Source organism: Myxine glutinosa, chromosome 3 (assembly GCF_964187855.1).
Source record: "Myxine glutinosa chromosome 3, kmMyxGlut1.1, whole genome shotgun sequence".
Classification (NCBI taxonomy): domain Eukaryota; kingdom Metazoa; phylum Chordata; class Myxini; order Myxiniformes; family Myxinidae; genus Myxine; species Myxine glutinosa.
In genome coordinates, this window is record NC_136263.1 from 100,742,164 (window position 1) to 100,768,299 (window position 26,136).

The 26,136-nt window shown below is 49.1% G+C and overlaps 1 protein-coding gene across 1 annotated transcript in view; it reads right to left on the reverse strand.

The window, feature by feature from the left end:
* Positions 1–1,710: 1,710 nt before the first annotated feature.
* The window catches only part of LOC137423322 (histone-lysine N-methyltransferase Smyd1-like), a 76,928-nt gene continuing 52,502 nt past the window's right edge, over positions 1,711–26,136 (reverse strand). Inside the window, exons 5-10 of the mRNA XM_068110346.2 lie at positions 22,486–22,524; positions 21,868–22,045; positions 21,429–21,521; positions 16,247–16,407; positions 2,292–2,460; positions 1,711–2,186 (exon numbers count right to left, since the gene is read on the reverse strand). Coding sequence (XP_067966447.2) covers positions 2,034–2,186; positions 2,292–2,460; positions 16,247–16,407; positions 21,429–21,521; positions 21,868–22,045; positions 22,486–22,524 — 793 coding nt within the window. The 3' untranslated portion in view covers positions 1,711–2,033. The remainder of the gene's footprint in view (positions 2,187–2,291; positions 2,461–16,246; positions 16,408–21,428; positions 21,522–21,867; positions 22,046–22,485; positions 22,525–26,136) is intronic.

The following is a 26,136-nucleotide window of genomic DNA, read 5'->3' on the forward strand; positions in this document are numbered from 1 at the left end:
AACGCAGAGTTCCAATTTCCATCTTCTTTGTGGTTGTCCCATCTTCAGACGTCAACTGTTATGCAGCCCCTTCTCAGATCAGGACGACTTTTCTTCCCAGGAGCTTGCTGGCATCAAACGCCTGATGACTCCATACGCCTGATGACTCCATACGCCTGATGACTCCATACGCCTGATGACTCCATACGCCTGATGACTCAATATGCCTGATGACTCAATACGCCTGATGACTCCATACGCCTGATGACTCCATACGCCTGATGACTCCATACGCCTGATGACTCCATACGCCTGATGACTCCATACGCCTGATGACTCCATACGCCTGATGACTCCATACGCCTGATGACTCCATACGCCTGATGACTCAATACGCCTGATGACTCCATACGCCTGATGACTCCATACGCCTGATGACTCCATACGCCTGATGACTCCATACGCCTGATGACTCCATACGCCTGATGACTCCATATGCCTGATGACTCCATACGCCTGATGACTCCATACCCCTGATGACTCCATACCCCTGATGACTCCATACTTTACAGAGAAGATTGATGAATCGTGTCTTGTTCTCATCGTTTGTCAAGAGCAGCTTCCAGTCGGGGGGCTTCTTTGTGCTTTCACCCTTGATGAAGAGTTTCTCACTGCAGCCTTTTCATTCAGGTTCCATTGATTTGACAGAATTGGCATTTACATATTGAACACTGCGTCTGTTTTCTTTGATATCATGTCAAAGATGTTGTGGCAAATCAGATTGAAAATTCACTGGAATCTCCTTCATGTAGTGGAAGCAAGCATTCCATCACGGAACACAACTGGAGACTCTAATGATGGTACTCGAGTATCTTCACACTTTTTTTTTCTTGTATACAAGATCGAGGCTTGTGTAAGAGCTAACATTAATCACAAAAAGACAAACGTACACAAAAAACATATGATAAAGGGAGCGGGAGACAAGATGGGGAGAGAGGGAAGCACACAAGTACAACAGCAGAGAACAGGGACATCGGGATATCTGTGGGAGGGAGGGGGCTTGGGGGGGTGGAGGCACGGGAAGGGGGGGGGGGCAACTAGAAACATTTCCCTTTGGTCAGATACTGGAAACATTTCGATTTGTATGTTTTTGTCAATGTTTTGATGACTCCAATGCAGCATTTGGTTTTCCGTTTCATCAGAGATCCATCAGCCGTCCCAATGCTATATGGAACAGGGTTCAATGGGTACGTCATCAGTTCCTTCATGTCCAACATGTACATCATCTGTTCCTTCATTGTGGGGGTCTACAGGGGGTTTTGACCCCCTCCAATCCCCCAACCCCCCACTTACCTCTCTCCCACAATAGGTATTTGCTCTCTTATCTGAAACTACACACACGATTTTGATGAAACTTGGCCACAAGCTTCATATCTGATGCCGAATGAAGGTGTATTAACCACATCAAAATCTACACACATTTCGGAGTTTACGGGAGGTGGGGGGGCGTAGCTTGTGCATGTTCTTCTTCGTCCAATAATGTGCAGAAACCTCCAATAGTCGAAGGAGTATTATCACATTGAATTATGTCAAAGATCTCCGAATGACGTTTCAAACATAACAGGTACATTATGTTTTGGTACCTGTGCAGAATTCCAAATTGCTGCTTCAAGATTCAGGGATACGGCATTGGTGATCTAATTGCACCTGAGTGTAGAAGTGACCAACACATTAAATGATTGAGTGAATCCCACTCAAATATCCATTTTTATCTGAGAAACATTTTTACAAAAGGGAATTTTTTTTCCACCAATATATTTATTATCTGAATTCCAGACTTATTATTTTCCTCATTAAAGTTTTAACAGCTGGATGGGATGATTGCACTCACATAATCTAGATTTCAAATTGTTTTCATTACTTTGATGTAATGCTTCTTCCTTCATTTCAAACATCAAAATGACATTGTATCACCCCCCCCCCCCCCCCCCACACCCAAAAAAGAAACATTGGAAGCAACACACACATACAAAGTGGGCAACTCGTAGCTTATTTCAGTATATTTTGCAAAAAATGGTCTTTTCTGGAGGCTGCTGCGAGACTTTTAGTGCCTCACTCATAAGTTCACCATCTTGATCTGGAAGGCCCTGAATTCTCACAGAATGCCCAGGAATTTTCATTTTCCTCTCGAGGCCCCAGCACAGAGCCTGGGAGTGAGTGAATGAAAAGCAATGCGAGTCGCGTCTTGGAACATGACGTTATATTAATTAACCTGTGTGGTACGTACCAAGACGCACTTATTGTGTACCTACCTGCACGTGTTTGGTGCGTGGGTGCAGCGCCCCATGGGTGCTGAGCAACACAGAGAGCACTTCACACAAAAGACCGTGACCCTCTTTCAGGTCACCAGAAATGCAAACTAGCGCCGCTGCTTTCATGAACACGCTCACCACCTTGGGTGCCCATGACAAGCCCAACTTTCTGCAGGTACAGGTGAATAGCATTACACTCTAACGGCAAAGAGCTGTCTATATTGACCAAGAACAATGTGCAATTATTCCATTTTACTCATCGACAAGTTAACCTTCATGGCCATGACCAGACTCAGTTGCGGAATGGTTAGAGCATCCCTTCTGAGTCGGGGAGGTCGGTAGTTCTAACCCCCTGCAGGGTCATACGAAAGACTTAAAAATGCGTGTGCTGCTTCCTTGCTTGATGCTCAGAATTTAAAAGGATAGAATACGGACAAACAACCACAGGTTGGTCATAATAGTGCCGGCTTTGTCTGCCTAATGGCCTCCTCCTGCGTTTAAGTTCCTTGTAAGATTAACTCGTATCAGCATAACCATCTTTAACGCCTTTATTTGTTCATTTTCTTCGTTTTACTCAACAACCATTTTCAGTTTCAAGAATCCCAATAAATGCATTGAGATTCTCTTGTTTCTGGCCTTGTAGACTACATACAAAAAGTTGATTTGTGTGTCCGACATCTTACTATAATTCACCAAATGTCCGTCTATTCCCAGGTACCGCAAAAACAGCTGAACCGATCGCAACGAAATTTTGGGTGGGTAATCCTAGGACCCCGTGGAGTAAAATACGCTATTGTAGCGGTTACCGCTGGATGTACATAATCGCCTTGCACCGGCCAGAACACGGCCAGACGCGCCTCTCCCGGGCATGCCCGAGCCTCCCGGGCACGCCCGGTCTCGTCTTTCCCGGGCATGCCCGCTCTCGCCTTTCCAGGGCTCGCCCAGAGCGTCCGGGCATGCCCGCTATCGCCTTTCCAGGGCTCGCCCAGAGCGTCCGGGCATGCCCGCTATCGCCTTTCCAGCGCTCGCCCAGAGCGTCCGGGCATGCCCGCTATCGCCTTTCCAGTGCTCGCCCAGAGCGCCCGGGCATGCCCAGCCTCGACTTGCCAGGCCGCAGCCAAACACGCCCGGGCAGGTCCAGACTCGCCTTTCCAAGGCTCGCCCTTGATACCCGGGCATGCCCGGTATAGCTTTTGCCGGGCAAACTTCCCGACATAAATGTGTATATATATTGTTGCCCGAAAAACGGGCTTGTCAGAATACCTGAGCTGTTTTGTTTCAATAAAGCAACTCGGACGAATTCCGTCTTTGGTCGCGTCAATTCTTTCGACTCGCGTTGGAGCGCAGTTCCTTCATTGGTGACCTACCGACATGGATATGGCAGTGACGCTTAAACTGCCTACCTTCTGGGAGGCTCACGCGGCTGTTTGGTTCGCCCAGGCAGACTCCCAGTTCGCCCTGCGAGGCATCACCGCGGATGACACCCGCTTCCACCATGTTGTGGCGGCGCTCGGTCCCGCCACCGCGGCCCACGCCTTGAGCCTCCTCCAGCACCCGCCGGCTGCTGACAAATACGACGCGCTGAAGACGCTCCTCCTCGGCGCTTTCGCCCTCTCACCGGCAGCACGCGCACGGCGCCTGCTTGACCTGCCCGAGCTCGGCGACACGCGCCTGTCCGAGCGCATGGACTATATGCTCTCGTTGCTCGGCGAGCACTCTCCGGCATTCCTGTTCCGGGAGCTGTTCCTCCGTCAGCTGCCCAACCCGGTACGCCTCGCCCTGGCTGGCACGTTGATCACGGATTCCCGCGCCCTCGCCAGGGAAGCCGATAAGATCTCCTCGGCGGGCCAGCACATTGGCGCGGTTACCTGGAGCCCGCCGCCGTCCGAGGCGACGCCCACGACGCCCGAGCGCCCTGCGCGGTTGGAGGCCGAACTGCCGGTGCAACTGACTGCCGCCACGCCGCACCGCCCGCTTCCGACACGACGGCCGGGGCCTCCACCTGACCGGGCGTGGTGTTATTACCACGCCAGGTTCGGACACAAGGCTCGGACGTGCCGGCCCCCGTGCACTTTCGGCAGGTCGGGAAACGGCCGGGCCGGCGTTCATTCCCAGCCATGAGCGCCGGCCACTCGGGCAACTTGCTGTTTATTCGGGACAAAGCGTCTGGACGGCGTTTCCTGTGTGACACCGGCGCCCAACTGAGCGTCATACCTGCCTCCGAGCAGGACAGGCTGGACGCAGTTTGCGGCCCCTCTTTGGTCGCTGCTAATGGCTCGGCCATACGCACTTTCGGCCCATGCGTCGTCACCCTCTGCTTCGGCAGCCAGCGCTTTCAATGGACTTTTGTTACCGCCAGCGTCCCCGTGGCTTTGCTGGGCGCCGACTTCCTCTGCGCGCACGGGCTGCTGGTCGACGTCAAACGACGTCGCCTTGTCCACGCCGAGACCTTCAGCTCCCTGGCGTGCACAATGAGCAGCTCCGCGCCGACCGAACTGGCGTGCGCCCTCCCGGCAACGAACGAGTTTGCTCGCCTGCTCGTGGAATTCCCGGCCCTCACGCGGCCGACGTTTTCGGCCGTCGCGGTGCGGCACGGGATCGAGCACCACATACCCACTACGGGCCCGCCGGTCTACGCCAGGGCCCGCCGCCTCGACCCAGCCAAGCTCGCCGTGGCAAAGGCCGAATTCGACACGTTGGAGCACCTCGGCATCGTGCGGCGCTCCGATAGCGCGTGGGCCTCGCCACTGCACATCGTGCCAAAGCCGGGGGGTGGATGGCGCCCGTGTGGCGACTACCGCCGTCTCAATGACGCTACCACCCCCGACAGGTACCCGATCCCGCATATTCAGGACTTTTCCGCCCGTTTGGCGGGACGGGTCATCTTTTCGAAAATTGACCTGATACGGGGCTACCACCAGGTACCTGTCCGGGTGGCCGACGTCCCGAAGACGGCCGTCATCACGCCGTTCGGCCTGTTCGAATTTTTGCGGATGCCGTTTGGCCTCAAGAACGCGGCCCAGGCGTTCCAGCGCTTGATGGACGACGTGCTGCGCGACCTGCCGTTTCTTTTCGTCTATCTGGACGACATCCTCGTCGCCAGCACGTCCCACGCCGAGCACCTCCTCCACCTCCGAACACTGTTCGGTCGCCTCAGCGAGCACGGCTTAATTGTCAACCCGGTCAAATGCCACTTCGGCGCGACGACCGTTGACTTTTTGGGCCACCGCATCACCAAGACCGGGGCCGTGCCGCTGCCGACCAAGGTCGAGGCCATCACCACGTTCCTGCGTCCCCGTTCCATCAAGGCCCTCCAAGAGTTCCTCGGCATGGTGAATTTTTATCACCGATTCGTGCCCCGCGCTGCTCAGCTCATGCGGCCCCTTTACGAGGCCCTCCGGGGCAAGCCGGCCAAGCATGACATTGTTTGGTCCGCGGCAATCGCCAGTGCCAAACGGGCCCTCGCCGACGCAACGCTGCTGGCTCACCCGGTGCTCAACGCGCCCATCGCCCTCACTACGGACGCCTCCAACTACGCGGTGGGCGCCGTCCATGAGCAATGGGTGAACGGGGTTTGGCAGCCACTCGCTTTTTTCAGCCGGCAACTCCGGCCGAACGAGTTAAACTACAGCACGTTCGACCGCGAGCTGCTCGGGCTATTCCGGGCCGTTCGCCATTTCCGACACCTCCTGGAGGGCCGCCCGTTCACGGCTTTCGTCGACCACAAGCCGTTGGTCTACGCAATGGCTAAGGTCACGGAGCCGTGGTCGGCCCGCCAGCAGCGCCACCTCTCCGCCGTGTCGGAGTTCACCACGGACATCCAGCACGTCGCCGGCAAAGACAACGCCGTGGCCGACTGCCTTTCGCGGGCCAGCGCGAACGCGGTCCACCTCGGCGTGGACTTCACGCTCATGGCGGCCGACCAGACCACCGACGCCTCGGTGCAGGCACTCCGCGTGGCGGACACGGGCCTCCGCCTGGCCGACATCCCCTTCGCGGGCACCGTCCTGCTCTGCGACGTCTCCCAGGGCCAGCCTCGCCCCATCGTGCCCGTTTCCTGGCAGCGCCGCATCTTCGCCTCCATCCACGGCCTTTCTCACCCGGGCCGGAAAGCTTCTCAGAAGCTGGTGTCGGCGCGTTTCGTCTGGCACGGCCTTCGACGAAACATCCGCGACTGGGCCAACGCCTGCACGGCCTACCAGCGAGCCAAGGTCCACCGCCACACCCAGGCCCCGCTGGCACCTTTCGCCGTGCCTGAACGGCGTTTCGACCACGTCCACGTGGACCTGGTGGGTCCCCTGCCCCCCTCGCGGGGGTTCACCCACCTGCTCACCATGGTGGACAGGAGCACCAGGTGGCCGGAGGCCGTGCCCCTCACCTCCACCACCACCGCCGACGTGGCGCAGGCGTTCATCGCCACCTGGGTCGCGCGCTTCGGCGCACCAGCGGACATCTCGTCCGACCGCGGCCCACAGTTCACGTCTGAGCTTTGGGGCGCGGTCGCCCGTTCGTTGGGGGTCACGCTGCACCGCACCACGGCCTACCACCCCCAAGCCAATGGGTTGTGCGAGCGGTTTCACCGCTCCATGAAGGCCGCACTCATGGCCGGCCTTCAGGACGACGGTTGGGCCGACCGGCTGCCGTGGGTCCTTTTGGGCCTTCGCACGGCCCCCAAGGAAGACCTCCAGGCGTCCGCCGCCGAGCTCGTCTACGGCCAGCCACTCCGCGTCCCGGGCGAATTCGTGCCTGACGCTACCAGTCCCTGGTCCGCCGCTCGCCAGCGCTCGGACCTCCAGGAGGCCGCCCGACGATTTGCCCCCGTGCCGACGTCCCGCCACGGTGGCCCCCAGTCCTACGTCCCCCCGGCGCTTCGCACAGCGGAGTACGTCTTTGTGCGTCATGACGCGCACCGGGGGCCACTCTGGCCGCCGTACGACGGGCCCTTCCTGGTCCTGCGACGGGGCGACAAGTCTTTCATCGTCGACTTCGGCGGCCGGCCGGACCGGATTTCTGTGGACCGCCTCAAACCGGCGCACATGGACGTCGACCGACCACCACGGTTGGCCCTTCCTCCGTGGTGAGGCCGCCCCCCGTCCACAGTTCCCCCCGCTCGACCACCCACCACCACGTCAGACCCCTCCCCACGACCCTCCAGGGGTCGCTTCGGCCGGGTCATCCGGACCCCCCTTAAATTGACCCTGCCGGTGCAGGTCGATTCTGGAGGGGCGTGTGTAGCGGTTACCGCTGGATGTACATAATCGCCTTGCACCGGCCAGAACACGGCCAGACGCGCCTCTCCCGGGCATGCCCGGACTCACTGTTCCCGGGCACGCCCGAGCCTCCCGGGCACGCCCGGTCTCGTCTTTCCCGGGCATGCCCGCTCTCGCCTTTCCAGGGCTCGCCCAGAGCGTCTGGGCATGCCCGCTATCGCCTTTCCAGGGCTCGCCCAGAGCGTCCGGGCATGCCCGCTATCGCCTTTCCAGGGCTCGCCCAGAGTGTCCGGGCATGCCCGCTATCGCCTTTCCAGTGCTCGCCCAGAGCGCCCGGGCACGCCCAGCCTCGACTTGCCAGGCCGCAGCCAAACACGCCCGGGCAGGTCCAGACTCGCCTTTCCAAGGCTCGCCCTTGATACCCGGGCATGCCCGGTATAGCTTTTGCCGGGCAAACTTCCCGACATAAATGTGTATATATATTGTTACAGACACGACTTTGATGTTAAGGTGGGCCGAGCGGAATGGCCGTCGTGTCCGCACAAATTACCCGACTATACTCGACGTTGACGAAGTCGCGCGATGCTGGCTCAATAAGAAAAAGAAGACACCCGGCTGGATTACAATAACACAATACGACACCAGGGGTTCAGTTCTCAAGACCTCCGGAGGAGGTTATATTAAGGCGGAAAGGTCAGATTACAGGGGCTAGAGTTATAATCACAGAAAGACAGGCACTTAGACACACTCTTATATTAACCCCGGACAGACGACAGACAAACGGGACAAGGCTGACTCACACGGGGGTTGATGGAAAGGACAGGCGGGTAGCGATGGCTCCAGGTGCACCTGGGCTCAAAGGTCAGAATCGACTCGGTCCGGTCCAGAGATGCGGGGAGGTCGCAGCGCTCGGATGGCGTCTTGTCTGCTCAAGCTGGGGGCGCATCTGACTCAGCGCTCGCAGGTGGCTTTCCTTCTCCAAGCTGGGTGCGCATCTCTCGTCACATCCGGCGCGGGGCCGCGTATATCCGGCGGGGAGTGACACGCCCTCGGCTCGTTAGCTCCGCCTTGTGGAATCGGCACGTTGCTTCTCATTGGGTGCGTGCGGGGGGTTTACCAGGCTCCGCCCTTGACGAGGAGCTGACAAGGAGCCCCTTCGTGGTAACCCCGTGGAGCGCATGGTCTATGGCGCTAATCGAGCCGGTGTGAGGACGCATCCTCCCCCGCTCCGCCGCCATCTCCTCTGTTGTTGTTGTAATTGTTGGGGAAGAAGATGGAAGGAGGTATGGGAAAGGTCCTAAACTCACTACTGATGCCATATAATCACATTCTGGTGCAACGAAGAGTCATAATTAATGGAGACGAGGCCTTAACTGACATAGAATAAGAATAACTAGGAAGATGTCCGAAAGTTGTCTACGTGTGGTGCGGTGGACCTGGGCACGACATTTAATGGGGGAATAAGGGGAAGGTCGGCTCTACTGATTGTTATTTACATGCAATGGGACTAGGGAATGGGGGATCGGGGAAAGTTGGGGAGTATTGGAGAAAATAGGGGAATATTTACAAGCGGATATGGAGGCCAAATTCCATATTCGCAACATTGCACCCTTCTCTACCCTCGGGGCGTCCCGACCCGATAAATTTTTACCTACTTTAGTGTGGCACGCAATGTAGTTCCCTCTACTATTAACTCTACCCTGAGTGCGACAGTTTTACAGATATTCACAAATGAGTAAATATGTCCCCCTGCGACGTTGCACCCTTCTCCTCACAGAAACACACCCACAGGATAACCGAATCCGGAAAGAATCCTCAAACTAAACATACAGCCGGTAGGGAGCATTATTTACAAGATTACGCTGATATCTACACTACGATCCAGGACCTGTCTTTGGAGGAACACATGCAGATGTTATGCATAGAGAGAGCGCGCTTGCCAACATCGATACACCAACCCACGAGTGCTCTGTGGCCGACGGCCTTTAATAACGTGCAGAGCACCCTTCCCGAGCATCAACAGCACCACCCCACCACCAATCGGTGCAGTCACCATTGTTCATTGGAATAAAAATAAATTCGACAACCCCTAACCCTGCAGGTGTCTCTTGCTCTTCTTGTGGTGCACTTGGTGTTAGTTAACAGTGGTTCACCTTTATGGCATAGGTGCCACGTTGACCCATAGGTCCATCCCCGGGTGGTGCTTGGCCGCAAACGAACTGCGGTCCATTGTGGGTGGCCACAAACATTGCGGTCCATATGGTGTATCGATCCCGGCAGCAAACAGCGAAAGTGCAGGCCCACAACTGCGCAGCCAGCACCTCTCTCTCCTCTCTCTCTACCCCAAAGCCAGATCCTCGGAGGTGGGAGACAAAAGAAGAAACAAGTGAGTAAGGTGGTAAGGGCGCAAAAGTGCACGCAATGTAAGGTGATGCACACTGGGGGCACATGGGAACCAGGTGAGACAGGTACGTTCCTATCGTACGCCCCCCCCCCCCCACCAGGTAACCTACATGGCCCCTCCCTTACCCCTTACTGTATCCACACAACACAACACTACCCATAAACATCTACTTTACAAATCAACAAACATCCCTACTGTCTTCCCCGTTCCTCCCATAAACCAAATTCGTCTTCTCTCCCTCCTAACCAATCAAATTTGCCATTTTCAACTCAACATCAAAATTTGCCATTACCAATTCATCATCAGTCCCTCCTAGGGAGGGAGAGATGGAATCACCCCAATGTCTCATCCACGTCGTGATGCGTCTCACAAATCCTCACAGCAATCTCATTTCCTGCACAAAACAAAGAAAACACAGGTGTGGAGTCATCATCATCACCACAGGTAAGTGGCTGCGTATGGTGCGACAGGTTCATCAATCCTAACTATTGCCTAAATGACTTTAACAACTTTACACTACCCGGGGTCTTTCTCCGGCCAAACCATTGGCCCTCTTACACTATGGGTTCTAAAAACCAATTCCCATTGGCCAAACTGTGGTGCTCTTCAATTTGGGGTCTCACTCCCCCGATTCATCTCCCGGTGCCCTCGTACAATTTCTGGGCTGCGACGTGTACCTCTCCCAGTGGGTCTACCCACCTGCACACCTCCACCACTGCAGTTGCCTCCGAGCTTACCTGCTCCTTACCCTAACCTAACTACCAGGGGAAGGCCCTCTGGCTCTCTCCCCACTCCGTGCCCTCTCTGGCACTGGGCTGCCCGATCCACACCCGGGATCCTCAGGCACCCACTCACAACTACCGGCTCCCAGAGCCCACCTGCGGCCTCACCTGGCCGACATCCTCACAGTGGTGGAGTGCCCAACCAACTACACACACTAACAGGCTACACGCCCAGCCATTTCCACAACACTAATGCACCCATTCACAACACCATTCTGCAACCGCACCACAAATGCCAATATCCAACCACAATTTACCTGCACCCTCTACCTAACACTTACACTACCCGCCCCGGGTACTCGTGAAAGGGGTCCACTCTTCCCCCATCCACACCTTCGCACCATGCACACCACTCCGTACCACTCACTCCAACTCTCTCCACACACCTGTACCTGCACACCTGTGCTCTCACACCTGGTGCCACCTGCACCCTTCTCTCCCCAAGCGCATTCGCGCTGATCCACACACTCACTACTCATACACTGCTCCACACACCTGTCCAGTTGCACACCTGTGCAATCACACCTGTTCAATTCTCACAAACACGGCATCATCTCAGCTAACTACTCCCTTCTGAAACTTGCGCTTCCCAGTCGTCCCTTTAACTATTGCGCTCCCTCGTCATTATAATCCACACTAATCTACCTGCGTCCCCACTACAGGTATCAGTCACTAACTAACCTTAACGTTACCTACTGTCATCTTCTCTAGATCCCTACACACAATATCCTAACCCACCCGGGCTAGTTTTCACTGCCATACACCCCATAAGCTATTGCTCCTTTGCCCCCACCTGTGAGGGATGGTGGATTTGCCATCCCACCACATCGGGGGTCTCTCACTACCAATTTCGCTCGTCCAATTTCAACAAATTAAAAATTTGCCAATCACTGCCCATCATCTGCCAATCACTACTGCCAATCCCTTGCCAATCATCAAATTTTGTTTTTCTCCAATTTTGGGTCCAAAACACTAACCTCATCACCCAGTCGACTCACTAATACCTCTCGGTGCGCCAATCCCTGTCCAAAGCCCGGCTTCGTAAAGCCAAGCAATGGATGCTGGTTGTTCTGTGCCAGCGGCTGGATGCGTCCGGCATTCGGGGCAGGGACGGGGGCTTACCCGGGCCGAGATCCCACGCATCACCTCGGCGTGGAGCCATCCAATGTCCCGATCTCGACCTGCCGGCACGTCTCAACAAAACGTGGTCGCCATAACGACCCTTCCTATCGGGCTGCCAGCTCCGCCTAGTGGAGCCTGGACGCGGCCGTTCAAAGCGAGGCCCGGCACGGATCGCGCACGGCGGTCCTTTCGAACCCGCCGTGGCTCGGATCCCCGCTGGTTCTCGCGGCACGCGAAACCCGGCACGCACCGAGGGCCCGCTTCGGCTAAAAGTCGACCTAACCTTTAACCCGGTCACCGTCGATGCTTCACCTGCTTGCTTACACCCCGCAGCCCGTTCCTTGCTCACACCTCCAGCCGTTTCCATGCTCCTTGTACCGTTCCTTACACACCCAGGTACACCCATTCCACTCACAGCCTTGGTCACACACCTGACCACCGAACACTTTGGCACACATTCGTTGGTAGCACACCTCACCAATACACCGCTTCGCACCCCCTCCTCGGTCACCTCCTCTGTGACAATCACAGGTGTGCTCTCATTCGCACACCCAACCACGTGCCTCACCACCAATTCCAGCGTGCATTCCCACTCACGCTCTACCATTCCAGGTGTGCATCCTTCCATCCCAGGTGTACATCCTCGCTCACCTGTCACAACTAACTCACGCTCCATGTCACTCTCACTACTTTCACCTCCATTCCTGACAGAGCACTCACCCTTACTCTTGACAGCGCACTCTTTCCTCATGCACCTGTCCGTCACACACCTTTCTCGCGCACACTCTCCCGTTACACCCTCTGTAACACTCACCACAGGTGGACACTCTTCCTTACTTCTGACAGCGCACTCTTTCCTCATGCACCTGTCCGTCACACACCTTTCTCGCGCACACTCCTGCGCACACTCTCCCGTCACACCCTCTGTAACACTCACCACACCGCGCTTCCATGTGCCCCCTCGCACACGCGTTACGACCGACTCACTCTCGCCAGCACACTCACTCCTTGGCACGCACTTTTTCCTCACACACCCCAGAGTCGGACTTTCTTGCACACCTCCTTTTTCGCACACCAGACCTGTCGCACACTTCACCAACGGCCTCTCACGAACACCCGGGTCTATCTCGACCCCCAAGCTTCTTAAATCCCCTGGCGCATCATACGCACGACCATATTGGTCACCACTTACACCGGGTCCTCTTCCTCTTCGCTTCTCCTCCATCACCTGCGAATCCCTCATCCGGTTAACGAGCACATCACGATCCAAACACAGACTTTGGACCAATTCTTTTATCTCCTCTTTTATCTCTTTCTTATCCCCTCTCCGTCGCTTCTTAATTTCGCTCATCCCTTCTTCCACTTCTTCTAATTTGTGCTTCACCTCTTTTATTCCCCGGTACGTCTCCTCAAGCTCATCCTCTAAGGCTACCTTTACCGTTTCCAGGTGCGTCCTCACCTGCCGGTCCTTCGTCTCCATTACCTCTATCACCTCGTCCAACCTCGTTGTCAGTCCCTCACGTACCATCTGACATTCCCTCTTCGTCGCTACCAAGTCATCTTTTAGTTCTTTCTGTGTCGCCTTTAAACCTCCTAATACCGCAGTGTTCCTTTGAACCTGCTCCACTAACTCCGTTTGTCCCACCGTCAGCTGCTCCACCTCCTGCGTCAGGTCCTCTATGCCCCCTTGTAACTTTACAGTCCCCTTTCTCACCTCCTTTTCCATGTGCTCCTCACAGTGCCTCACCTCCTCGCGCACTCCTCCGCCCTCCTCACTCACTCCTCTTCTGATCTCCTCTCCCATCACTTGCATCTCCTGCCCAGATGCCACCCTCATCTGCTCCATTTCCTCCCTGTGAGCATCCAGTTTGGTTTCTACCCCCATTCTGACCCCCTCTATCTGCTGCTCCATTTGTTTAACTTCCCTTTCCGCTTGGTCCCTCATGTCCCTCAATTTGCCTTCCATACTGTTTTCTAACCCCTCTAACCCTTTTTTCACTCCCTCTATCTGATTCTCCTGGGCAGCCATTCTATTTTCTACCCCCATTAACCCATTTTTCACTTCTTTTATCCCGTTGTCTAACCCCTCAAAATTATTGTCTATCTTCCCAAATTTCTTGTCTAACTCCTCAAAATTATTGTCTAACCCCTCACTGGTACCCCTCGCTTCGTCCCTCATTACCCCCATTTGCTCACTCTGAGCCCTCGCTTCGTCCCTCATTACCCCCATTTGGCCCTCCAATCGCCCACTATCAACCCTCATTTGGCCCTCCATCCTATCCATTTTTGCATTCAGTTGGGTCAAGAATAATCTGAGGTCAAACCCGGTTTGCCCAGCGTCCCCAGCCGCCACCGCAGGCTCGCCCTCCGCGGCGCCGCTATTTTGGGACCCTTCAACCACGTGAGCGAGCGCGCCATTTTGCGCGCCCGCTACTTCGTGCGTGACGGCGCTATTTTGCGAACCTGCCGCCCTCACTGCTTCGCTCTCCTCATGTCCCTCAATTTGGTCCTGGACCGACCCTGCTTCACTCTCCCCTACCGGACCCCAGCCGTCTTGATCCGCCATAGCGCGACTTGCAAAATTCGAGTTTCGTAAAACAAATCCAATTTTTTTTTTTTTCGTTATAATTTCGTCGAGCGCAGTACGCGCTCCGAATCGATTTTCCCTCCCAAAATTTGGGCCTAATAAATTTAGTCCCGGGTCCGAATCTCACTCCTCGACACCAATTGTTACCGTACTAACACAATTGGTGTCCAAAATTTGGGCTAAATAAATTTAGTCCCAGGTTCGAATCCAACTCCTGACAACCAATTGTTACAGACACGACTTTGATGTTAAGGTGGGCCGAGCGGAATGGCCGTCGTGTCCGCACAAATTACCCGACTATACTCGACGTTGACGAAGTCGCGCGATGCTGGCTCAATAAGAAAAAGAAGACACCCGGCTGGATTACAATAACACAATACGACACCAGGGGTTCAGTTCTCAAGACCTCCGGAGGAGGTTATATTAAGGCGGAAAGGTCAGATTACAGGGGCTAGAGTTATAATCACAGAAAGACAGGCACTTAGACACACTCTTATATTAACCCCGGACAGACGACAGACAAACGGGACAAGGCTGACTCACACGGGGGTTGATGGAAAGGACAGGCGGGTAGCGATGGCTCCAGGTGCACCTGGGCTCAAAGGTCAGAATCGACTCGGTCCGGTCCAGAGATGCGGGGAGGTCGCAGCGCTCGGATGGCGTCTTGTCTGCTCAAGCTGGGGGCGCATCTGACTCAGCGCTCGCAGGTGGCTTTCCTTCTCCAAGCTGGGTGCGCATCTCTCGTCACATCCGGCGCGGGGCCGCGTATATCCGGCGGGGAGTGACACGCCCTCGGCTCGTTAGCTCCGCCTTGTGGAATCGGCACGTTGCTTCTCATTGGGTGCGTGCGGGGGGTTTACCAGGCTCCGCCCTTGACGAGGAGCTGACAAGGAGCCCCTTCGTGGTAACCCCGTGGAGCGCATGGTCTATGGCGCTAATCGAGCCGGTGTGAGGACGCATCCTCCCCCGCTCCGCCGCCATCTCCTCTGTTGTTGTTGTAATTGTTGGGGAAGAAGATGGAAGGAGGTATGGGAAAGGTCCTAAACTCACTACTGATGCCATATAATCACATTCTGGTGCAACGAAGAGTCATAATTAATGGAGACGAGGCCTTAACTGACATAGAATAAGAATAACTAGGAAGATGTCCGAAAGTTGTCTACGTGTGGTGCGGTGGACCTGGGCACGACATTTAATGGGGGAATAAGGGGAAGGTCGGCTCTACTGATTGTTATTTACATGCAATGGGACTAGGGAATGGGGGATCGGGGAAAGTTGGGGAGTATTGGAGAAAATAGGGGAATATTTACAAGCGGATATGGAGGCCAAATTCCATATTCGCAACAATATTGTTGCCCGAAAAACGGGCTTGTCAGAATAACTGAGCTGTTTTGTTTCAATAAAGCAACTCGGACGAATTCCGTCTTTGGTCGCGTCAATTCTTTCGACTCGCGTTGGAGCGCAGTTCCTTCACTATATTGTTTTTCCAATTTTTTTCCTATTTTTCCAGTTTTTCCAAACACGATGGAATAATATTTACCAATATGAACAGTGATGTGGCTTTTATTGAAATTCTACAAATACAGTTTAGATTTTGATTTTTGAGTTTAGATTTTTCCAAACACGATGGAATAATATTTACCGATATGAACAGTGATGTGGCTTTTATTGAAATTCTACAAATACTGTTTAGATTTTGATGATTTGCGTGTGATATGATTTAACGGATGTTTATATGAATCGTTTAAAATAAAAAAAACCTTCAATATCTGATATTTTGCCTTTTCATTTGGGCCTCCCAATTGAAGCCCCGCCCGTAGGGCAGGTACCGTTGCTAGTTATATAAATACCTAAAAGCATTGGTTGCTTGAGTGACGAGGGCAAGAGCTTTATCAGTTGATAGATGGCAGGCAGCAGAAAGCGCAGCATTCAGGACACACAGTCTGTACGCATGAGTGACTCCGAGGACACCTTCCTGTTTCGCAAGAGTCTCCAGGCACAACTCCCAAGCCTGCCAAAGCAAAAAAAAAAAAAAAAAAAAAAAAAAAAAATGTTGAACAGCTCCATTTCAAGATGTAACATTCAACCGATTACCAGACATCACTGAAAATGCCATCCTGCAGCAAACAAGATATGAAAAAGAGCTTCCAATGTATGATAACTTTTAGTTTGCAAACTTTTGCTTATTTAACAATTGTGAAGGTGAGGAAAATATACCTTGTTATGGTGATACAAATTCATGGTACATCACCCCTATTGACGTGCGAATGTCACCTACAAGCGCAGTAACAGCTTCTTCTACCTACTCTTGTTCGTCTTTAATGGCCACAATTATTCCAATGTTCTTGTGAGATTAGCCGATGGAAGCTTGGTCCAAGTTTTCCACGAAACGACTAGTCAGACATGAATTTTGAATTTGCCCATTGTGCCGGCGGTAACTCGACTAAACTTGGCGAAGGACACCGTGGGATCTTTAACGCCCACCAACTAATGCTAGTAGATGGAACACCAGTTTAATGTTCATCTGAGGGATGGCACACACATTGATGTCCCAGGGCCATTAATGGCCCTGCCTGTGAAACACAAGGATGACGGGTGTCGGGTCATAGCTGGGACGGGGCATGGATCTGCCATTATGCAGGCTCGGTCATGGCATTGAACCCAGACTCGATGGCTTAGAGATGACACATAACACACACACACACACACACACACACACACACACACACACACACACACACACACACACACACACACACACACACACAGTGGTCCAGAAACCCTGGGCACATTTTGAAGAACGATACCTGCAACAAATAACTAAGTTTATTATTGTTCTTTGGTGCAAAACAAAACATGATTACTCGTAAATGGATGTGACCGCTTCAACACACACAGGCATAACGTGATACGCAACAGGGTGAGGTGCATCTCGTGATATGGATCGGGGGAGCTTCGCTCACTGTGCTGCACACGTTTGTCTTTGCATTCGTTCAGTTCATTGTGAATTAGACGCCCTAATATGATGGAGGATATCATGAGACAGAAAATTTGCGCTGTACGCTTGTATTCTGTATCTGGAAATTCGGCTGAAGTTCACAGAGAACTTGTCAAAGAATGTGGCGCCGATGCAATTGACAGAAGAACCATCGGCAGTATAAACAAGCAGTTTGATGAAACCTGCAGCTTTCTTCCAAAACAGTCACCAGGTAGGCCTCATACTGTTCAAACTGAGGAAAGCCTGCAGCTTTCTTCCAAAACAGTCACCAGGTAGGCCTCGTACTGTTCAAACTGAGGAAAGCTTTCTTCATAAAGGAAAGCATAAAGCATAAAGGAAAGCATTGAGGAAAGCAGAGCGGTCATTCAACAACAACTTGACAGTAACACACCATCATCAAATCGTCGTTTATCAAACGTCACCAACATAAGCCGATCATCAATTTGAAGAATACTAAAATACCTTAATGTGAAACCATACATACCCAGATTAATTCACCCAACTATCTGAGGATGATTTTGACAGGCACGTTGAGGCATGCGAGACATTGCTTGGGTTAATGGATATGGACAATGATTTGCAGAACAGGCTCTTGTGGTCAGATGAATTCAATTTCACTTTATCGGGTTCTGTGAATTGTCATAACAGCGTGATATGGGCAGTAGACAACCCACGATTTACTGTTGAGCACAACGTCCAGTATCAAGCGAATGTGTCCGGCTGGGCAGGTATTTCTTCTGGAGGCATTGTTGGACCAATATTTTTCGAAGAAAATGTGAATGCTGCAAATTACCTTCTAATATTGGAGCAGCACGTATTTCCACTCAATGATGGCCAAATGTGGTGCATTCATAATGGTCATTATGCTGCCTGTGTATGCCAGGCCCTTGATTTGAACTTTACAGACAAATGGATTGGCCACTGCAGTCTTATGATTTAACAACACCCTGTGATTTCTTCCTTTTTTTTTTCTTTTTTTTTGTATACAAGATCGAGGCTCGTGAAAGAGCTAACATTAATCACACAAAAAGTCAACCGACACATAAAACACAAAATAAGGGGAGCGGAACACAAGATGGGGAGAGAGGGGGAAGGACACAAACACAACATTTGAGAGCAAGGACATCGAGAGTTATGTCGGAGGGGGAGGGCTTCGAGGGAGGTGGGAGATGTACAAAACATATCAACACTGCAAGGACTTCCAGGAAAGAAGTTGGAATTTCAAAGAAAGTTTATCTGGGGTGAATTAGTGGGGGTAGAAAGATCAAGGTTTTGGATGGGGGAAGATAAGAGATGGTGGTGAACAGCTGTTTTAAAGACCTGGAGGGAGGAGTGGGATTGAAGAGAGTGAGGGAGTTTATTCCACAGGCGGGAGTAAACAGGAATGAAGGAGTGAAGGTGAGCAGAGAGTCTTGATTTTGGCAGTTTAACCATAAGAGGGTTGCTGGCAGATCTTGTGCGACCTGTAAGAATATTAGGGGGACAGAGCACACAGAGAGCTGGGGGAGCAAGGCCGGAGAGGAGTCGGTAAAAGACAGAAAGACCACCAACCTGCCTGCGGTGAGTGAGTGAAAGGCCCGTGGGTGATTCCAACGATTCTGAATGCTTTGGTTTCAACAGCGTGAAGCCGAGCGAGGTGTGAGGCAGGAGCACCAGCCCAGAGGCCCACAGAAGACACATGACATCCCACAGAATCTTCTTTCTCACAGTCTGAGTCCTTTAGGTGCTTTTTTGCAAACTCCAAGCGGACTTTCATGTGTCTTTCACTGAGGAGAGGCTTCCGTCTGGCCACTCTGCCATAAAGCCCAGATCGGTGGAGTGTTGCAGTGATGGTTGTCCTTCTGGAAGTTTCTCCCATCTCCACACAGGATCTCTGGAGCTCAGCCAGAGTGACCATCGTGTTCTTGGTCACCTCTCTTACCAAGGCCCTTCTCCCCCGATTGCTCAGTTTGGCCGGACGACCAGCTCTCGGAAGAGTCCTGGTTGTTCCAAACTTCTTCCATTTAAGAATTATGGAGGCCACTGTGCTCTTGGAAACCTTCAATGCAGCAGAGATTTTTTTGTAGGCTTCCCCAGATCTGTGCCTCGACACAATCCTGTCTCTGAGCTCTGCAGGCAGTTCCTTCGACCTCATGGCTTGGTTTTTGCTCTGATATGCATTGTCATCTGTGAGACCTTATATAGACAGGTGTGTGCCTTTCCAAATCATGCCCAATCAATTGAATTTACCACAGGTAGACTCCAATCAAGGTGTAGAAACATCTCAAAGATGATCAAGAGAAATGGGAGGCACCTGAGCTAAATTTGGAGTGTCATAGCAAAGGGTATGAATACTTATGTCAATGTGATATTTCAGTTTTTCCTTTTTAATAAATTTGCAAAACTTTCTAAAATCCTGTTTTCTCTTTGTCATTATGGGGTATCGAGTGTAGTTTGATGAGGGGAAAAATGAATTTAAACGATTTCAGCATAAGACTGCAACATAACAAAATGTGAAAAAAGTGAAGGGGTCTGAATACTTTCTGAATGCACTGTACATACGTGTGTGTCTGCGTTTTAAAAATTCATTTTCTCGGCAACCATTCGTCCGATTGACATGAAATTTTCACCATCGGAGGGCCTCCTCCTGCAGAATATTTTAGTGAATATTATGACGTCACAGGTCACGTGGTACGGGTGCCATCTTGGAAAAACCAAAAACCTTTGCACCTCTATATCTCAAAAACCGCTGCACAGAAATAATTGACAGGTCTCATTGCAAAGACCTCTCCATGCGAAATAACATATGTGAATGATGACATCATAGGTTCCGTCGTTATGACGTCATAATTCGACAAGTAAAAAGACTTTATCCGATCAGGATGAAATTTCTTGAGCATCTTCTCAGTGTAAATTGATGCAGAAATAAAATTATAATGACGTCGTAGGTCACGTGGGTCGGACGCCATATTGTTTTGAGTGAAAAGCCTGAAAAACCACTAAAATCCAATTTTCTCCAAAACGACTGAACAGATCGAAGCCAAACTTTGCAGGCAGAATCGCATACCCATGATGAAAAAAAAAAGTCAGCGAGCATGACATCATGCATCACATGCTTTCAGAGTTATGACGTTTTTAAGCATAAACTTTTAAAACCTAGCTCCTCCCTCATTTTTTATCCTATCTAGGGGAAACTTCACAGACGTGTTCAGCATATCAGTCTACTAAAACGACCTTTTGGAATTTGCGATAGGTGACGTGGTTTGGCAGATATTAATAATTAAACGAAAATATTTTAAAATGTATAACTCGTGAACCGCTTCATTGATCGACGTGAAACTTTATATTATAGGAGAGGTAATGAAGTGTAACAAGTGTGCAAAATTTCAATATGATTGTATGTACGGTCTGGAAGCTAGAAGTTGTTATTGCGTGAAGAAGAAGAGTCCTCTAGAGTGGGCATGGAATTAATTATCACACTGCACATGACGAGCAGGCAAAGTACGGAGCGACCTCACGGGGTAATTTTGACCTCAAATAAAATTCAGATTTCAGATTTGTGAATCGCTGAGGTATATTAACACACGACCAAAACAGATTTGGCAAAATTCCGATGATTTTTGACGAAAATACAACATTTGTGTCTGCATTTCAGTAAAGTAAAGTGTGTGCCATGTCAGCATTTTAAAAATTGAAACGTGGCTCATTGTAAATAACTCCATATGGGGAATAGGTGTTGTTAACGATGACGTCATTGGTGCCATAATTATGACGTCATAATTCGACAGGATCAACGCTTAGTCTGATCAGTTTGAAATTTATTGAGCATGATCTATGCAACAATTATTTAGAGAATATAAATTGATGATGTCATCGCTCACGTGGTCTGGCAGCCATATTGGATCAAAAAAAAAAAAGGAACGTTCAACAATAGAAGAATTGGCTCACACCAAGTTGACTGCGCAGTGTAAGTATTCTTTAAATACCATCTAGTTGATCCTGCAACTCGTTTGGTTAAACAGTGTGAAGACATCAGGGTAACAATCTGTGCATACCTGCTCCCAGAGTTCCTGCAGTAACATGCCGTGTATAGTCATCAGAGCAGAAGTGGAGAAAATGATCACTTCTTCAAGCTCCGGCCCAGTCACCTGCCAACAACCTTGAGAATGAATGTTCATTTATAAATTGGCTTGAATGTTTATTTTAAGACGGTTAATGCAATTTTTGAAAGATAGCATCCAAGTACAAAGTGTTTTCGGAATGTATGTTTTTTGGCACATTGTGTACCATCATAACAAAGGGATGTAACAGTATTTAACATGCAGAGACTAAAAATAAGACACCGTGGATTTTAGGGTCTCCACTGAAATCTTAACTTGCCAAGTACCGTTCTTTCTTTGGAGAGGTGTAGGCATTGACATCTTGAAATTTAACTGGATTTTAACAATACTTGTTTTATACTGAGTTGAACAGAATAAACTCTCAAATTCAAACCTTTGTTGCTGAGAATGGATCTCCAGCAAAATTATTTGCACAGCAAAGGCAACTACAGTCAATGGAAAAGTGCTCCTTGAGGAAAGTATTTCGTTCCTCTCCAGAAAACAAGAAACAAACGTATGAAATGGTCAACTCGTCATTTTCCTTGATGGGGAAGAGAGCACGCACTTCCAACCTGCGCACGCACATTGCAGTTTCCACTGAATATTTATTTGCTAACAGATTTCACGCTCAATTCACAGCAATCTTTAGGGGCAGTTAGGGAATGAGAACAATCTGAAAATATTGTTGTCATGGATCAGGAGTCAAACGATCGCACAGCAAGACTTGTATTTGTTAAATATTCCAACAGCAAACAGAGGAACTAAGCAAAAACCAAGCAACCAAGTGGGCCACACATCCCACCGATCCGCAACTTACGCCACAACTGATGTTGGCACGCGTTCACCAAATACATTACAATTGCTCATGGCTTTATGTTGAAAAACAAACTATTGATATTATTGGAAACGTCATCAATAAGTTTATGGATAATTGAATGATTTGTAGACAACCTCTCACTTTTCAATTTGAAACATTGCATTAAGGAGTAAAGAGGCAATTCCACCGACTCACCGTGCTGGCGAGTGGTACATGGTATTATTTGCTTCATACCTGGAGAGACAAATATGTTCATGTTTATGAACAATGGAAATATTTCATTGTATATTTTATTGACAAGGGATGTCATGAAAACTTGTACATACATATATTGCCCTTCATTATTATCACTATTTTCTTTACAAGTAGCACACATGAGTTAACCCAGCAGCAGAAATTGATAGTTCAAATTCACATTAGATATTTTAAGTCAGTTCTTCAGTCTTAGCCAATAGGATGTGGCTCACGTGACATTCTAGTTAGTACAGAGAGAGATCACTGAGTATATCAGGGGTTTCATCTTTTGCCTTGACCTTGTATTGTGAAAGACCTCAGATGAAGTATCTATTACTGTGGGATGCGCTAGAGAAAAAGAGGAAGTCAGTTCAGTTCCCCTAGTTGAGGGCACTCCAGGCTCTGTGCTTGTACCCAATGGTGACGGCTCTAATTCAGGCACTATTTCAGGAGTAGGTTCCGTCGTTTTTAGACGACGTCTGTTCCTGCCCAAGTAACTTGGCTCAATGACTGGACTACTGGGACAAGCATGACTCTCTGCTACCCTGGCCGGATTCAACACATCATTTTGCCTGATGTGAACGCCGTCATTCGCTCCTCGTGTGCCCAGGGCTATACCCACAATTCACTCTGGAACTGATTACTAGATTAGATTGAAGTTCATGTTGGAAAACAGACAGTTCCGTCATTTTGCTTCCAGGCATGATGGCCTGATGGAAGAACGGGGAAATAATTACGTCACAGAAAATATGTCTTTGAGTCTGGATGTGCGGTGTGATCGCCAACACACCTTCACCCCTTTCATGCATCCATCCCACTCCTGCCCCTTATCTGAAACAGGTGAGTGTGTGTACACACCTCACACATACATTGATGGACATACAGACTAATACAGGAGACAACCATTGATCTCCATTATATTGAATGGATATAGAGTTGGCCCATCGCACGGCCATTTTGAAACTCCCAAAAGGATCGTACACATACATACGCTGTATATAGAGAAAACACTGTGTTCGGTTAGTTTTGTATGGGCTTTTGTTCCAACAACGTGATTAATGTTCAATTAATTTAAATTAATTACGGATTTGAATTTTTAGTTTTTTAATTTAATTTATTAATATTTTAAAATATATTATTTAATAAATAATATTTATAATTTTAATTGATACAATAATATATTATTTAATATAATAATAATAATAAAATATATTATTAAATATAATATTACAATAATAATTAAATATTTTATTTAATATATAATTAATATAATATTAATTTTAATAATATTTATAAATAATTAAATAAATAATATTAATAATAATTTTAATTAATAATTTTTAATTTTTAATTTTTAAATTAACAATTTTTAATTTAATTAATTTTAATTAATTTCAATTATTTAATTTAACTTCAGTTAATTACGGGGGTCATTTTGTATTTCTCTCATATGTTTCATCAATCCTTCCAATTTGGTCTTTCAAATTGGTATTTGCAAAAAGAACATACCGATTTGTTGATTTGAGTTGTAAACTCAAGCTATTTTATCATGGTACATTATAAAGACAAGCTTTTCTATAATATGTAGATGTTTGTTCTCTGCCAGAGATTCTCTCAGTTAATACTATCTCTCAAACAGCCCCTTCTATAACTTCAAACTGGTTCATTAGCATTATTTTGTTGTGTCCTCATCCTCATCAACAATGTTGTTGCTTCAATTAAAAGTTAAAAAAAAAATTCAAAAGGGAGGCTTGGAATTATAATAAAATAAACGCATCAATTTCAAATTTATTATACACTAACAGTGGTACCCGCCGTTGCCCGTTACTGTTCTAATCCTGTTGGCATTTTGAAGAAATCAAATTTAGTTGTTTTTTTCGATTTCTGTGGGGGCCTGAAACACTTCCCTACACCCACGAATGAATGGGGTCGGGGATCATTTAATATTACCAATCACATAGCTACAAAGGCCTAAGCACGAAAAAGAGCGATTTTAGGGTTGCAAGTTTTTTCAAAATTTTCAAAACATTTTTTTGCTTAAAGCACTCCCTGGCACTCACTGATGAACCTCTGAAAGTTTGACGAAGATCCGTTCGGCCACGTCTCAGAAAAATGGCGACACACAGACAAACATCTCTCATCGTACAGTTGTATCCAAATAATTATCTCTGCCACGGAAGGTGGATGGAGGTTATGTTTTCACTCCTGTCTGTTTGTCTGTTGTTTGTTGTGAACAAGATATCTCAAAAAGTTGTGGACGGATTTTGGGCGAAACTTGGTGGAGAGGTTGGGTGTGTAACAAGGAAGATTTTGTTTCAATTTTGGTGAAGATCCAGATCTGGATCCGGCTAGTAGAAGTTTTAAAGTGATTCTTCACCATTGGGGAGATAGGACTAAAACCGACATATAGCAGGATATCTCAATAAGTTAAGGACTGATTTGGACAAAATTTCGTGGACAAGTTGTGTGTGTGACAAGGACTAATCGATTCGATTTTGGTGAAGATCTAAATATGGATTCGGATATGTGAATTATTTAATTCTTAAGTGATTCTTCACCATAGTGGGGCGGCTTAGCCCAAATATTCAAAAGAATTGTGCATTTTGTGATACAAGCACCAAATTTGGCACAAATGTACATTAATATGTTGCGAACATTTTCAGATATTGGGCCACTTGAAATTCCGTAATTTTTTTTTTCAAATTTTTTCAAATTTCGTAATTTCAAATTTTTAGGTAGCTGCTACACTACCATTGAAAGATCGGGCGAAAAGCGATATAGAACATGATATTTTAAAAAGTTATAGGCGAGTTATGACTAAACTAGGTTGATGAGTTGGTTCGGTGACAATAACAAGCCGATTAGATTTTGGTTCAGGTCCGAATCCACATCCGGCCTATCAGTGGGATACAAAAGAAACTGTTCAGCCTGGCAGAGGTATGCGCTCTACCGAGTGTCCTTCTAGTTTTTTATCCAAATAAATCCTAGAGTTTTGTCCGATTGAGGTCGACCCAATGATGATGATCCAAATACGCTTTCTTGTCGTTAAATATTTAAATATAATTTTTTTGTGGTGTAATTAATAAACAAATATGTCTTCCATGGACCACTTATCAGAGAAAAGCTTCAGGATACTTTATAAATGACAATTTGGGTTCTGTTTACAAAGATCTGTATGAGTGCTCTAAGGTGAGACCAACGCATGGCATGGGCACGGCAAAGTTGCATCAAAGCTCGATTGTTTTAAACCTTGTATTCCACTCTATTTTCAAAATTAATACAATTAAAATAAGGATTTACAGACGGAATGACTTTCCACATCCATGGAATTGTCTGTGCAATTTATCGATGCACCAAACTGGTATTTGATGACGAATGAATGTTAACAAAACATGAGAACATATGTGTCCCGTGTGCATTGTACGTTTCATATGAGCTTAAAAATGGAGTCTGGTGACTTCATCCCACATGGTCGACTCCCTATACGTCACAATATAGTCAGTGTACTAGAGATCATGTAGTGGAGACAACACAAGACTTAGATGAGACAAACACAGCCACTGAGCTTGGGGGAAGTGACGTCACTTCTCTGGGCACTCTGGGTACCAGTGA